Raw genomic sequence first — 16,092 nt, 5'->3', positions numbered from 1 at the left:
AGAGTTTGAAAATGCATTATTGCAGCTCATTCTTTTGCCTTGCACTGGCAGCAAATCACTATATAGAGAAACTGCCAAGTCTGGTGTTACGGAACTTACACAGCATCTTCCTCTCTGTGGCTGTGTGTGAACACAAATTAAAGATGTCCTCTGGCTTGGATTACTGAAATATACTTGGCTGCATATTACATTCTGTCATCTGGACTTAAAGCAAAATAAACCAACACACATTTCAGTGAAATTCTTTATGAATTGATCATTCATATGATTCTTGATTATAACTAGACAAATTGCATTATTATACAATATACCATCTTCTTAAGTAAGACCATTTAAAATTTCACATAAAATGTCCCTATAATTTTTTTATCTGCATTAAAAATGCAATAAAGCACGATGAGTGTGAATTTCTCAAAGTCACAGGAATTGTTGTGGTCAGTCATCCGTCAGGAACTGAATGTCCAAAATCAAAGATTTACTGTAATTTGAATTTTTTATTTTCCAGACACTGCAAGTGGATGTAAATAGGCTGAACATAACCTTGCTTCGGATATTCCGCCAAGGAGTGGCCGCAGCTTTAGGACTCTTGCCCCAGCAAGTGCACATCAATCGCCTCATTGTAAGATGCCAACATTTCGCATTCCCAGATGACAAGCTTTGATCTTTATTGCAGGACTCAAGAATAATGAACAATAGTTAAGAACACCCATGCTATAGTTTTATGGTCCATGAGCCAAATCTGGCATGACACCTGTTTTTGTAAAGAAAGTTTTATTGTAACAGACCACACCTATCTGTTTACATATTGTCTAAGGCTTCTTTCACACTACAATGGCAGAGTTGAGTAGTTGCAACAGATTGTCTAAATTAAAAGCTAAAATATTTGCTGTCTGGCCCATTACAGAAAAAGTTTGTCAACCTTCTCGTAGTTCAAGACTAGCTATCCTGGTAGGTATGAATAGAAGGGCCCAAAATACTTGTCTCACCAACCGGATACTACTCCCAAAATATTCTCCCTAAGACGGAAACCTTCTGTATCAGGTAAGGCACTGTCTCCAGACAGCATCTATTAAAATCCCTTCAAGTATATCAGGTTGAGGGACTTCCCTGATGGCGCAGTGGTTAAGAATCTGCCTGCCAATGCAGGGGACACGGGCTCAATCCCTTGTCCAGGAAGATCCCCACATGCTGCGGAGCAACTAAGCCCGTGCGCCACAACTACTGAAGCCCGCGTGCCTAGAGCCCGTGTTCCGCAACAAGAGAAGCCACCGCAGTGAGAAGCCCACACACCACAACGAAGAGTGGCCCCCGCTCGCCGCAACTAGAGAAAGCCCACGCAGCAACGAAGACCCTACGCAGCCAAAAATAAATAAATAAATAACTTTATATATATCAGGATGAAGGATAGTGAACACATCGGCAGAGGATTTTGAATAAAGAATAAAGAAGAACCATGCTTAAGGACAGCAGTCCAAGTACAATGCAAGAATAGCCTTGAAAAAGTCGAGAGAAAACTTGGATGGGTGTCTGAGGTGGGGATGAAGGAAGCCCAAAGGACCTTTCGTATAAGGCTCACTTTAGACCGATCTATCACCCACATCCTTTCTTTCCCCCTTCTCCTCAGTGTTTAGGGACCTTGATATCATTCAACTACATGTTCCCATCTGCACTTGAAGGTGGGTGTGAGCAAGGAAAAGCAAATTCAAATCTTAACGACTTTCTCTTTGTAAAAAGCTAATTATCCGAGGTTCCTGTGAAAAAGGACTTTAGAATCATTTTAACAGTTTTAAAATGGTTCTTAATTTCCCCTGCATTAGAAACTTAAGCAAGGACTTCTTGTTCTCCTTGCCTTAAATCCTTACGCTCCTGCTTGAGTTCAGTTTTATACTGCATCAACACCTGCATTTCCCACTACGGAGAAGAATTTGCTTTTATTTTGGTTTAGAATTTTTGTTTCTTTTCACTTTTTTTCTGTGTGGAGGGTGAATTGTTTTCGTCCCCATAACAACTTTTGTTCTGTGAGTCAACTATTTTCTGGGACTAAATAAGCTTTAAAAAAAAAACAAAGTTTTTAACTCAATAGCATAGAAGAAATACAGCATTTCCCATTATCATGAAAGAGTGAAATAGGTTATTTATATCCACAGTGTACCTTGCTCAAGTGAGAAGTGAGGTATTATAGATGTCTTAGATCTAGATCTAGATTTTATATATATACTCAGATATCTTAGATATACTTTTACATATATAGATTTAAAGAGCATAATAGCTCTTTGAAAGGATAAAAGAGGGATTTGCCACACCCAGAGAGGGATATGCATATCCTCAGAGAATGTTAGTAGCATTTATGCATGTCTATTTCTAAGAGTAGTTCTTATAATAGTTTAAGTTATAATGATACCTGAGGCAGCAGAGTACGGTGATTAAGAGCGTGTGCTTTGGAGACAGACACAGAATTCTACTCCATTTCCAACTTGGCCGTGTCCCAGCTCTATGACCTAAGGCAAGCTACTTAATGTTCCTTCATTTACAAAATGAAATAACTTAATACCTCTGTCCTGGAGATAACAGATTTAAGGCACATGGGAGCATGACAAGCCCAAAACAAGTGCTCTCTTCCTACTATTGTTGTTATTAGGTCATAAACTATTTAAATTATTATAAACATGTTTCACATCAGTATTACGCAATATTTAGTCATTGTCTGTTGTTCACTGCAAACACGGGAACATTTTTCCTGGATGACTAGTAGTACTCCATTTTATACATGGCTGAACTTCTGATAAATTGCATTAAAAGAAAACTTTCTAAAAAAAAAGAAAAGAAAATTTTCTAGCAGGAGAGAACTCCATGTATCAAAAAGAAAAGACTAACAACAATTTTCTTTTATAAGTGCTTTGTATAAGTTGTCAAAGAGAATCTACCAAAGGCAGTGTCATTTTTGTGTAGTGTTTGTTTTTTATGGGTATGTGGCATATCAGCCATTTAAGGTAAGAAATCCTCTCTCTCTGTTTCAGGTAATGAGGTCATACTAATAGGAAAGTAACATGATATCATTGCATAACATTGTTTCTACCAAACAATAGATCTTAAAAGTGTGACTTATTTAAGGTGAAGAACAGGATCAGGGAAGCAGCTTCAAAGACAGCATCACCTTCCTTAGTCCAGCCTTCACATTAATACAAGTTGTAAAAAATATATATATGGGGTGGTGATGTCTAATAATTGTACTGTTACATCAGGTTTTACTTAATTCATTTAATTGATTTTAAAATGCTTCTTTAAACACAATTACTCAGGAACCATCTGAACAATATATCTCAAAAATTACAATACCGAATGGAAAATAAACCAGCATCGAATGAAATATAAAATTACAAAGCTAGAGGTGTCAACTAATTGAAAGGCCATTTGAAGATTTCGGGCTTTGGGCTGCTAATATTAAGTGTACCAGGAATACCTAATAAAGGTGATCTCCAAGATGTCTTTTAGGATCCTAAAGCTCTGATTTTCTTTAATGTTTCTAGAAGGAAGTCAAAAATATTTCCCAAAGTTGTTTAAAATGTCTATTAACATATACAAATGATCTTCTTTTACTAGGGAAAGAAGAACAGTGTTGAACTATTTGTGTCTCCCATAAACGGGAAAGCAGGAATTTCTGATGCTCTGCCGTCTGAGGAAGTGCTGCGTTCACTTAATATCAATGTTTTGCATCAAAGTTTATCCCAGTTTGGAATTACAGAAGTCTCCCCCGAGGTAGGCTGTTTCATGGAATATTTCATTTAAAAATTTGCACGGTTAGCATGACATGACCCAATTCTAGGAGCCTTTGAGATGAAAGCTGTTTATCGTGTGTTATTTGATAATATAAAAATCTCCCTAAGGGTCAAAATTCTCTGATTTCACATTGCATATGTTTCTTCCTTAAGGAAGTTCATTTTCATGTCAAAGTTCCCTTTTTGACACTTTCTTCTCCAATCTTTATGGCCTTATAATTTATTTTGACTTATCCAACAAATTGTCCAGAAGAAAAGCCACTTAGGTATATTTGTCAATTGATTACTTTTACTGAATTTTACTGAATTTTGGGTGTCCCCAAAAACACCCTCAAATCTTTCCTCCTCACCGGGTTTACTCCTCATTGCCTTCATTGTCAAAATGGTCCCTTTTTTCCACTACCTTGGGATTAATTTGAAATGTGATTTTTCTTTTGCTGAGGAACCCAGTCTTAAGAACTATGAATATCTCCTTCATAGTGCTTTCTAAATTCGGCACTTTTCAGATTTCCCCCACCACTCCAATACTCTCATTCCTGAATAAATCCAGTCTCTTTTTTACTTCACCTACTCCATCCCACTCCAAACTTGCTAGAATGAACATCATCCCAAACATATGTAATTAAATTCACAGAATCAAAGCATTAGACCTTGAGGGAACACATGCGAACATTTTAAAGATACAGAAAGTAAGGCCTGTAGAAATTAAGTGATTTCATCAAGGTGACAAAGCAAATGAGGTATAAAGCAATATTTAAAATCTAGATACCTTATTCCTAGTCTATTTCCCTTTGCAGTAAAGCACACTGCCTCTCATTACAGCAAATGCCACAGGTATGGTATAAAAAGCTTTGGTACAAGATTGAGCTTGGATCCCAAAGCCAGCACTTAAAATGTGTGTGACCTTGGGTGATTTAATCTCTGTGAGATTAAGTCTGTCTTTACATAGTATCAACCTCTCTGAGCCTCAGTTTCTTCATATCCTAAATGAGTATAGAAAAAGAAAGGAAGGAAGGAAAAAAGTAAGGGAGGGAGGGAGGGAGGGAGGAAGAAAGGAAGGAAGGAAGGAAAAAAAGAAGGAAGGGAGAAAGGAAAAGAAAAGGAAAGGAAAGGAAAAATGGGTAGAGTCCTTATCTTATAAACTTGAAATATGAATAAAATTTTTAAATTTAAAAAAAATACATGAAGGGCTTCCCTGGTGGCGCAGTGGTTGGGAGTCCGCCTGCCGATGCAGGGGACACGGGTTCGTGCCCCGGTCCGGGAAGATCCCACATGCCACGGAGCGGTTGGGCCCGTGAGCCATGGCCGCTGAGCCTGCGCGTCTGGAGCCTGTGCTCCGCAACGGGAGAGGCCACAACAGTGAGAGGCCCGCATACCGCAAAAAAAAAAAAAAAAAGAAAAAAAAACATGGAAATCTTCACAAAGCGTAGGCACTGAACAAATGTAATTTGACTGCAGAATGAAAATGTATTTCATCATTGAACCACGACTGTAATAACAACCTCCAACTGGTCTTCCTGCATTTAGTGTTGCTTCCCTCCTTGCTGTCTCTGCTGCCAACCCCAGCTCACACACGCACGTGCACATGCACACATCCACACATGCACACAGTGTTTTCTTTCTTGCCACCAGAGTAACTTTTCTAAAAGCAAATCTGGCCATGCCCTCCTAATGTCATGACTCTTCTTTGGCTTCCTAAATCCTGTAGAATCAAGTCTGGATTTCTTAATGTGGTATATGGTTCTTTGTGTGCTGAGTTTATCACTGTTGAACAACACTCTCTTAGTTTATGCTTCAGCCATTCCAAACTTAATAGGCACCAGGACACCCCACATCATTTCTTCCCTCCAAGCCTGTGTGTATGTTGGTCCATCTGTGCACCTTTCATGTTTCAAGATCAGTCTACTGTATAGTGAAGCCTTCCCTTGTACCTCCACAGATGTGGGCGCTGTCTTTGTGTTCTCATGGAGCTTATACAAAAACCCCATACCCCACGTTGGCCTTCATGTCCATCTCTGCACCGTCGTTCCTTGAGAGCATTTCATTTCATTTTATCTGTGTCTTCAGTGCCTTCATTCAGGGCCTGGCATACAGTAGGCGTACAAATAGCCAAGCGCTGGGTTAGGTGGTGTCCAAAGTCAGAAAAATAAATGAATAAGCAAACACACACATAAATAAAATAAGATTTTTGCTTTCAATGAGTTCTAATAAGGCAACAAGAGACAAGCAGATAAGGAAAATACAGGGCTATGATAACATAACCGCACTGTGCCATGGGAGTTTTGAGAAAGAGGAGGTCCCTTCATGCTTCAGAGAGACCAGGAGAAAGGTCAACATGAGCTTAAACACCCAGACCCCTCCCCAGCCCTCCCTGCATGTGACTCTGAAGGGGCTCCCTTTTGTACATCAAACCAAACTCCATGCCCACAGTTCAAGCCCCTCACAGACTGACTTCCACACATCTTGCTCTGGACAATTCTTCTTTAAAATTTTAAAAGACCATTAGATTAATTTATTCTGCTTCCCATAAGCTTTCAGTGAATAAAATAAGCATTTCACCCTGTTGCTTTATTCTGAGTTTAAATGCCATTCTGAAGGCTTTAGGAGTATGGCAGCTTAGTGAGTCAGCCAGCTTTGCAGACCAAGAGAAGCTCACCATACCAAAAAATTAATTAAACTCAAGTATTTGGGGGTCCTCCAACATACCCCAGACTGGTGAAGGCAAGGAGCTTAGCCTGAATGCCTGTCACAGAACGATTAGCCCTCAATAGACCATAGGTCTGTATTGCATTTGAATAATGAAAGTATTTGATGATCAAAATATGATATTTTCTTATAAAATTCTGGGAATCTAAAAATCTAGGCAATCTAGAATCTAGAAACTATTATATTACAGGAGACTGGGAAGTATTTTAATTGGATATAAGGAGCATTTCATCAGGGACTGGTGTATTGTTTGAGCGTTTTGTTCTGTCACTTGTAGAATGGGCCCAGCGGTACCCTCTGATCGGAAGCTCTAACTGCAGACAGGAGAGAGCCGTCTGCAGTGTGCACAGGCCCTCAGAGGGAGCTTCAGACACATACAGTCCCAGAGGCGCCGCAAAAGCATTTGTTGATAGTTGTTTAAGCTGATAGGTATTCTGTGAGTTTTCCCACTTCTTTATTCATCATTTGTGGTAAATGTGGAGTAACAGCTTATGCCTCAACCCATTCTTTCACATTTCTATCTCCAAATTATAGCTCTGTTATGGTAACATGTTTATTACCAGAACAAAAAAAGGAATATTGGTATTTTGGGTTTTCATCCTTTACATGGATTACAGAACATGGTGAATGCTGTCTCAAAGCATCTCTTCCTACACTTTTATTAATTACTTTTAGGGAAGGGTGTGTTTTTTGTTGTTGCCATTTCTTTATTTGCTTGATTTTATTTAAGTCAGAAACGACTCTTGGGAAACAAAGACAATTACCAAATAGAGATTTCCTTTCGCTTATTCATCTATTTTTATTTCAAATTTAAGTTTCTTGAGAGACAAAGACATTATTTCTTTTATATATTTATATATGGTACCTAGAACATTGGAGGACCTCAAATATTATTTTATAATAAGATGCTCCTAAAAATTAAAAACCAGACTTCCTCTTGCCTAATAAGTTAAATCTCAGGGAAATAAAATTAAATGCATTGTTTTAGTTTCTATTTTTAGATGTTTTTACAAACTTAAATGTCTATTGAAGCAGTAATTTTGCAATGATAGTGAAAAAAATGATTTAGGATTTTTTTGTTGTTCAGTTGCAAATTACCACAGTTTCACAGGTCTTATATTTCAAAGGAGGAAGTTACCTTCTTTAAATAACAGGACAATATACTGACTGATACTTTCATGGCATGTTTACAAAGAGAAAAAAAATCATACCAAATAAATACAATCGTAATCCACGAGTTTAGTGATTGTTCCTTTAAACATTAGCCAGCAGTCTAAAGAATTATATAGTCCTAGCCATACAGTGCCGAGGAGGAATGCAATCAATGTTAACATGGGTCAGATCTCTCAGACCAAATTGTTTACCTTGTGCATGATACAGTGGAAGTTTGGCATTTATCTAACAAAACCATATTGTTGTAGGATACAACTCACTTATCTGCCTAAATCAATTAATTAACCAGCTAATTTATAACATTTCCACTTTATTCTTATTCTTTGTGCTCCATGTCTCTAAAGAGATGTAGCTCTGAAAGTCTCTGTATCATCTCTCCCAGCATTTGGGGTCAGAATTGGTTTTAATAAAAAGAAAAGAAAAGAAAACTCTAGTATATCAAATTATTAAACAGGATATAGAGAAGCCATTGCTATCGGTACCGGAAACTGCCCAAATTTTATACAATCAAACAAAACAAAACCCAGCAGCTTCTTTCACTGCCGCAAAGCTAAAGGGAAAGTGATATCGTTGTGACATAAGACATTAAGATGATACAGCGCATTGGTTTGACCCAGCCATGGAGCCTCTGAATTATTGAACCTGCAGTCCCCTGTCAAAATGTAAAAGGAATGGGCTTCCTTGGTGGCACAGTGGTTGAGAGTCCGCCTGCCGATGCAGGGCACACAGGCTTGTGCCCCGTCCGGGAAGATCCCACATGCCGCGGAGCGGTTGGGCCCGTGAGCCATGGCCTCTGAGCCTGTGTGTCCAGAGCCTGTGCCCCACAACGGGAAAGGCCACAACAGTGAGAGGCCCGCGTACCGCAAAAAAAAAAAAAAATGTGAAAGGCATCACATTAACCTTATACAAAGGTTAGATTGGAGATTCTTGTGAATTACAATCTTATGACTTGTGGGATCTTAACCACAAACTTTTCCATTTATTACCCTGCCCTTATCAAGGTTTTTAGATCTCTGTACAAATATAGTAGTGCTCAGCAGGGCTAGCATGACTCAGAAGGAAATCTATTTACCAAGAAAGTGCAGTGGCTAAGTTCTAGGAGTTCAAAACATGTGTCTTTCTAAGTGCTGGCGGGGGATGGAGAGGTGGGAGGTTAATTCCTCCATCATTACTGCTTTGGTTAAAAGAGAAAGCAAAATAGATTTGTCTTAAGCAGAAAGGAACCTGTTGGTATTCCAGGAGGTGTGGAACTATAGTAGGAAAAACAAGAAAGGAACCAAATCAGGTTAGGAACAAAAAATCTCTTTCCACCCACCTAACCACTCCTTTTTTAATCCAAATTTTACATGAACTAAAGCTCAGATTCTCACACTTAAATTTGACAAGTTTATGCTACCTACTTGAAGGCTTAAGTGGCTTGCTTTTATAGCAAGCAATAGATGCTATTTATTTGCCTGCAAAAAAACTCATTTCCATATTTATACTTGATTTCTACAAGAGTTTTCTCTTAGTTTCCAGCTATGTGTACAGAGACATAGGAATAAAATATGATCTGGCTAAGGTCAATGAGTAAAAGACACGTTGTCACTTGACCCCAAGATTTCCTTTTCAGGACATATTGGTTTCTACTCATTTCATCCAGCAAGTATTTTCAGATTCTCCGTCAACTTACCATTTATGTATTTTAAAAACATGCATAAATCATTTCTTGCATCTATAAATGTGTCTGTGTCTTAAAGAAGGCAAGATATTACAGTGAGCATATCTATATTTTACAAGCAAAGGAAATGGAAACTCAACTACTTCAAGCAATAGAAGTCTTCCTCACATAGTTATTGTAACCACAATTGAACTCAGAGATCCTTTCCATTCTGTTTTGTTCAACTCCCCACCAAGACTCGCTTGAGTTTCAGGATAAAAGTTTTCATAAAATATTTTTCAAGGCAAATATTTCTTTTTGTCTAGTTTACAAATGTGGAATGCATTTTATTTTTTTTAAGTCTTGAAAAATAATTAACAGTGATTTCCAGGTTCAGACACCTACAAGTACAGGTTTTGCTGAAGGCTTTTTTTTTTTTTCTTTTTGAGACAACTACTATTTATTTCTCATGATTCTGTAGGTTGACTAGGATCAGCTGGGTGGTTCTTCTTTTCCACACAGTATAGGCTGAAGTCATCCCAGGGGTTACATTAAGCTGGGAATTCATCTGACGCTGGAATGCACAAGACGACCTCTCATTCTCCAGGGCCACTCTCCATGTGGCCTTTCATTATCCACTATCATGCTTCTCAAGGCTTTCTTAATCATTAGAGACATCTCAACCAAAAGGGGAAAAAGCAGACTCCAACAAAATGTAATTTTAGATGAGTGGGAGCATTTGACTTGATTTAGCCTTTATATTTTTTTCCTAATTGTGGACCATTTGGTTTCAAGCTCAATTTTCTTTAACCATAAATCTATAAATTTCACTGAATTATTAAATTTCATTGCCTTATTATAAGATGTGATTTTAGTAGATGTGCTTTTTTAAAAAGAATGGGTAAAATAAAACTAAACCACTCATTCACATGTTATTCATGCTTTTTCTCTACCCTTCCACCCTTCAAATAGTAAGCTAAGTAAATAAACAAAGAGAGAAATAAATTAAAGTAAAACTATTTTCCCTTATAGTGCCAAATAATTCTGGACATTCTGGTGTTCCCTGTTGCTTTAAATAAAATATAAAACCCTAACAATTTATGTGGTTAAAGTGGTACATTAATCAGATTTTGACAAAATAGACTGCATTTTTTAAAAAAAGATTTCATAAAAGAAAACAAAAAAAAGGCAATGATGCCGACATTGTTGCTCTGTTTATTGATGCATCATGAGATTTTGTTTGCACCTGTTTCACTTCTGTTTAAAAGCAGAGAGCAGTATTACAGCACGTAAAGCAGGGTGTTGATGTTATGGGAGGAGCCTGAAAGCAGAGTAAGGAGAGCTTCATAAACAATTTCCTCAGCACAGAAAAGAACAGAACTCTCTCACCTGTGAACCAGGTAGTTTCCAAGAGAGACCCTGAGGGACACTCACAAAGCCTAAGGACCTATATGCCATGTTGGGCATGCTTGCTCCTGTACAGGAGATAAAATAGCGTCTTAACGTATAAGAACGGCAATCCAATGTCTTAGATCAGATTGAGAAGCAGCTCTGGCAGCGGGGGATGTAGGTGTGTTCTACACTGAATGGAATCAAGCTAAAAATATGTTTAGTGTCTGATAAGAACGCCAGTCTCCTCAAGCTCTCATTTAACATCGGACTTTCTGTTTTGCTTTCAAAGAAAAATGTTTTACAAGGGCAGCATGAAGCGGACAAAATCTGGAGCAAAGAAGGATTTTATGCTGTTGTCATTTTTCTCAGCATATTTGTTATTATAGTAACGTGTTTGATGGTAAGTTTGCTTCTTTATATATTTTATCCTTTACTGAGCCCACTGCTTAATATATTCGATATATTGCCATTCAAAAGAATGTTGAAAAGACTGAGAACAGAAGCAAGACTATGACCCTGATAGGTTGGGAATATCTCACATCTGACAGCAGAGTGATAGCTAAAGGAAAACCTACGGAATTATGGATTCTGACCTGCAGAATAAGGCTGTAATTGCACTGAGGCTTTTCGTAACTTGATCAACCCTGAGAACGAAGTTTTAGAAAGTGATTTACCGAGGTCAGTGGAATCCTCAAAGCCATTTAAGTCTCATGGGTACACTTTGGACTTGCTTTATTTCTTCTTTTATATTATCTTTGTGCAACTTGGGCAAAATTTTATAAAGAAATATGTCTTGGGGCAAGCTTACTTCTTAATGAGTAAAAATAAGGTTTTCTTATTTTTAAAGGGCCTTGAAAGTAATATATGAAATTCCAGGCATGAAAAGGAGATGATTATAGGCTAAAGGGCTAAACAATCCATAATCAACTAATTTTTTAGGTGAATGAATAACGTAAAAGTATGAAAGAATACACTGCAAATAGCTCTGTAAATTACAAATTATAGATATGAAGACTTTAAAAGTGTATTTCATATTAAAAACATAGAACCCCAAATAAACCTAAACACACTAGACTAGGCAGTGCTCTTTGGTACTGAATGAGTTAACAGGTACGTTTCTAATAGAATGATAAGATTTTCCTATTCTTTTGAAAATTCTGTGATATAACTTAAAATATTTAAAGTTTGCAGATGGGTTTTAATATCTTTTCTTCCTGTGTGCTATGTTCTTTTTAATTTTGCACATTTTTAAAAACATTCCTTCCTTAGTTTTTAACAGCCCCCCCCCCAAAGACATCATGCTAATTATTCTTCCCACAAGCAATAGTGTTGCGAAGTGTCTTAATGGATTTTGTTTATTTCTGCTCCTCCTCCTGGAAGAGGTTTATGTTAGAAAGGTTAGGGCTCCGTTTGGAAAACAGAGGCTGAGTGGGTCTCAACTTGAAGGATATAAAACAATTAAGGCCTTGAATAGTGTGAAGATGGGCATATTTCCTAGAATCTAAAATACAGAAAGTAGCAAGCTCCCATGCACTCTGAAGTTTCTATTATCATGAATTTAGAGGCATCTCCTATGGGCCAGGCACTAAGAGAGAAGATTTCTAAAAATTGTGACAATATCAACAAAAGAATAATTTAAGATTTTTATATCTTAAATAGTGGAGATTAAGGGTAAAGAATTTTAATGAAAGTTGGAGGTTTTATGGAAATTTTGGCAGAGACCCCTGGGCATTTTTTAGGTAGAGAGGGTGTGGTTCCTTGTTATGGTTCCTTGTGTTTTAAAATATGTGGTTCTTCTTTTTTAAATAAAGGAAATCTCGAGTGTTGTCCTCCCTCTCATAAGTCACAATTAGGGTATTTTTCTGCTTGGAACGTTGGAAGGAAGGGGAGGATAGAAAGGGATACAGAGTGATAAAAATAGAGATTATTCAGGGAGTAAATACTTACAATTCAGAAGAGCAAAGGCAAGGAGGAAAGTGGGAAAGCAGATTCCGGAGCAGCTGGTGAGTCCTAGAGGGCTGAGAGAGACAGAGCAGAGCAACCGTTCACTTGTTAGATATGGTCCAGATTCTGCATCTCCAGCTCAGGGAGCGCCCCTGTATCCACCATGGCTGGATGAACTCCTGCCTGACATACTGATCGCAAGTAGTAACAGGACTTGTAGTAGCCACACCCTCAACTACCTGGGGCCAGGGAACAACTAACTCTTCCTTTCCCAGTGTCTGCAAAACATCCATGTAAAATTCAAAAATCTAAATAAGGCTACTCCAAAGTTACTAGAACAGACTGAGAAAGGAATGTTTCAGAAGTGTGAAGGTGATCGCTCCCTACTGGGCTGGTAGGTAGATTCATCCATTCATTCAATCCAGGAATTCCTGCAGAGGGCTCTCTGTGAGCCTGTTGTTGGCCCTGTGGACAAAGGAAGGAACAAGACAGATGAGGTCCCTGTGTTCATGAGTCCTATAGTCCAGAGGGGTACCCAGACAGTAATTACATGAACATTTTAAAAAATCAAGTAGTGACCGTATTCTGTGATTCCGAGTATATGACATTCTGCCAGAGGCAAAACTATAGAGACAGTAAAAAGATCAGTGGTTGCCAGAAGCTGTGGGATGAATAGTTGGACTTTTAGGGCAGTGAGACTATTCTGTATGATACTGTAATGGTGCGTGCATGACATTAGGGATTTGTCAAAACCCATAGAATGTACAACACTGAGAGTGAGCCCTAATCCACATTCTAGACTTCATTAATGATAGCATATCAGTGTAGGCTCAAGAGTAACAAGTACGCCATGCGAATGCAGGACGTTAATGACAGGGAAAGTTGCTGAGGGAGCTATGGGAGAGGCGGTATATGAGAACTCTGTGCTCTCTGCTCAGTTTTTCTGTAAACCTAAAACTGCTTTTAAAAAATAAAGTTTATTAATTTTGTAGAAACTCAAAAGCCTTAAGGGCCATGAAGAGATGATAGTGAGCTGAAGCAATAGGTAGTGGAGCAATTGGAGACATCTGAGACATACGAACATGTAGGGAAGGGGCTCCCTGGCAGAGGATACGGCAGGTGGGGCAGCTGGGCCTCGCTAGTTTCCAGGAGAAGGCTGTAAGCTGAGTGTTTTAGGCAGAGCTTTGATGTGATCTGATTTGTATATTTTAAAAGATTGTGGTCTCTGTTGGTGGCAAGTGGTCGGGGACAGAGCTTGGGGTGAAGTGTGGGAGTAGGAGGACCCTTCTGGCAGCTGCTGTATTAGGCTGATGAGAAATATGATGGCGGCCCAGAGTAGAGGGTGGTGGTGTAGATGGAGAGGGGTGAAGGATGGAGATTCATCTGCAGGTGGAACTGACAGGACTTGCTGTGTACTGATTCTCTGGGAGGAAGAAAGAGAAAAATGAAGGGTGACTCCTACATTATTTGACTGACTACCTGGATGGGTGGTGCTTCCATTTCCTGGGAGAGGAATGCATTGGAGATGGCGAGTAGTGAGAGAGAAGAAACACATTTTGATTTGTATTCCAACAGTTCTTGAATAAATAAAAGTAGTAGAATGATATATTTCAAACACTGTCTTACTTTTTAAAGTGAAAGAGTCATTTTAAAAAAAACAGGGGGGGCTTCCCTGGTGGCGCAGTGCTTGAGAGTCCGCCTGCCGATGCAGGAGACACAGGTTCGTGCCCCGGTCCGGGAAGATCCCACATGCCGCGGAGCGGCTGGGCCCGTGAGCCATGGCCGCTGGGCCTGTGCATCTGGAGCCTGTGCTCCACAATGGGAGAGGCCACAACAGTGAAAGGCCCGCGTACTGCAAAAAAATAAAATAAAATAACAGGGGAACCAGTAGTACAGAAAGGAATTAATATTGATGGAAAAATAAATACTACCTGATAGACAGGATTAAGATGAAGTTATATTTATCTGATACAGCTTAACCACTGACAAGTAAACAGTTCACATTTAAGGACTAGTCAAATGTGATTCTCTAAAATAAGCTTATCTTTGTACTTGTTCAAATGTTTTTGATACTGATCTTGATTTAAAGTAAGTTTTTCCTTGGATCTGTCAGTAATAGTTATACTATCACTTTTGTGATTTTCAAACAAGTATATTCTGGTTTCTGTTTCCCATAATTTTGTTGATTCCATGGCAAAGGAAAAGATATCACTCAGAAATTTCCCTCTGGCATTAATTATGTTTATGAAAGATCGAATGCCATTATTTGTGTCCAAGCCTTTCTCATATCATAGAAATGAAAAGCATGTGGTTTTATTATGAAATTATATAGGTGAATTGCTGTCATGGAGGCTTATGTGCTCTGTAACAATAACATAAGCCTTGGCAAATTTTTTGAAATGTGGCATATTATTTACTTTCCTTAAAATTTAAGAAAAAATGTGTGTTGCCAGGCATAAAATTAGACATGCATGACATTTTCAAATGTGTGACTTATTTAGCACCTCTCAAATGTGAATGTAGAGTGGGTGGTGCAACAAATAGACAAATACAATTTTCCAAGAAAAGATGTGTGGGCAACTTCCAATCCATTCAGTCTGCTTTAGGTGGAGGAATATATTACTAAGAAGAATTAGTCCCTAAGTTGGAATAAATAATAGAAAGAACACCATTTATCAACTACATTAGATCTTCAGTGCACTTAGAGGTTTATTAACAAGTGAAAAGGTATTTATGGAATGTAGGTAGATCTGTCTATAAACCAGATCGCTACTGAAAAGCAATTTTAGAAAACACATAAAAAAGAGCTGTTTGGGTCCATAAAAGCTCTGGCTTGTTAGACCCATAGAAGAGCCATTCATGTGTCATCCAAAGAGTTTCTCTAGTCATGGTCTTGGTAGCTGAGGCAGGAAATTCTTTATCAGACTACCTACTACAGCCCAAGCATCACAAAGAAAATGCATGTCAAAGGTGGACATAAATAGCCATACTTTTCTAATATGTTATATATAATTCCTAGGGATTGAGGAAAATGGGACTAGGTTCCTAGCTGAAACGCTTTGTTTACAGAACCATTTACCAAAGTAGGCATGTCTCAAACTAATTTTCAATTTTTTTCTGGTTAATAAAAACCATTTAGCTCAAAATACAACCCTCTCGATAATAGGAAAAATAATAATAACAATAATAACGATTATTTTCTTCCATTTACTGGTATTAAATTTACTGCCATTTACTGGTACTAAATTTACTGCCTGGTACTAAACAATGTATTTTTAAAACCATTTTATTGACATACAAAAAGCTGTACATGTTTAATGTAAACAACTTGAGTTTGGAGATAAGCACACACCCATAAAACCATCACCACAATCTATGTCATGAACATATATATCACCTCCAAAAGTTTCCTCCTGCCCTATTTATTTATTATTATTATTTTGTGTTGTGATAAGAGCACTT

The 16,092-nt window shown here is 38.1% G+C and overlaps 1 protein-coding gene across 6 annotated transcripts in view; it reads left to right on the top strand.

Moving 5' to 3' along the window:
* Positions 1-16,092, top strand: part of PTPRR (protein tyrosine phosphatase receptor type R) — a 254,815-nt gene that overhangs the window by 137,298 nt on the left and 101,425 nt on the right. For all 6 annotated transcript variants that reach the window (XM_067697342.1, XM_067697340.1, XM_067697341.1 and 3 more), the window contains 3 exons: positions 506-619; positions 3,601-3,756; positions 10,976-11,086. In XM_067697342.1, coding sequence (XP_067553443.1) covers positions 506-619; positions 3,601-3,756; positions 10,976-11,086 — 381 coding nt within the window. The remainder of the gene's footprint in view (positions 1-505; positions 620-3,600; positions 3,757-10,975; positions 11,087-16,092) is intronic.

Source organism: Pseudorca crassidens, chromosome 11, assembly GCF_039906515.1.
Source record: "Pseudorca crassidens isolate mPseCra1 chromosome 11, mPseCra1.hap1, whole genome shotgun sequence".
NCBI lineage: Eukaryota > Metazoa > Chordata > Mammalia > Artiodactyla > Delphinidae > Pseudorca > Pseudorca crassidens.
The sequence above is the reverse complement of the archived record's forward strand: the minus strand, read 5'-3'. Positions and strand labels throughout refer to the sequence as shown.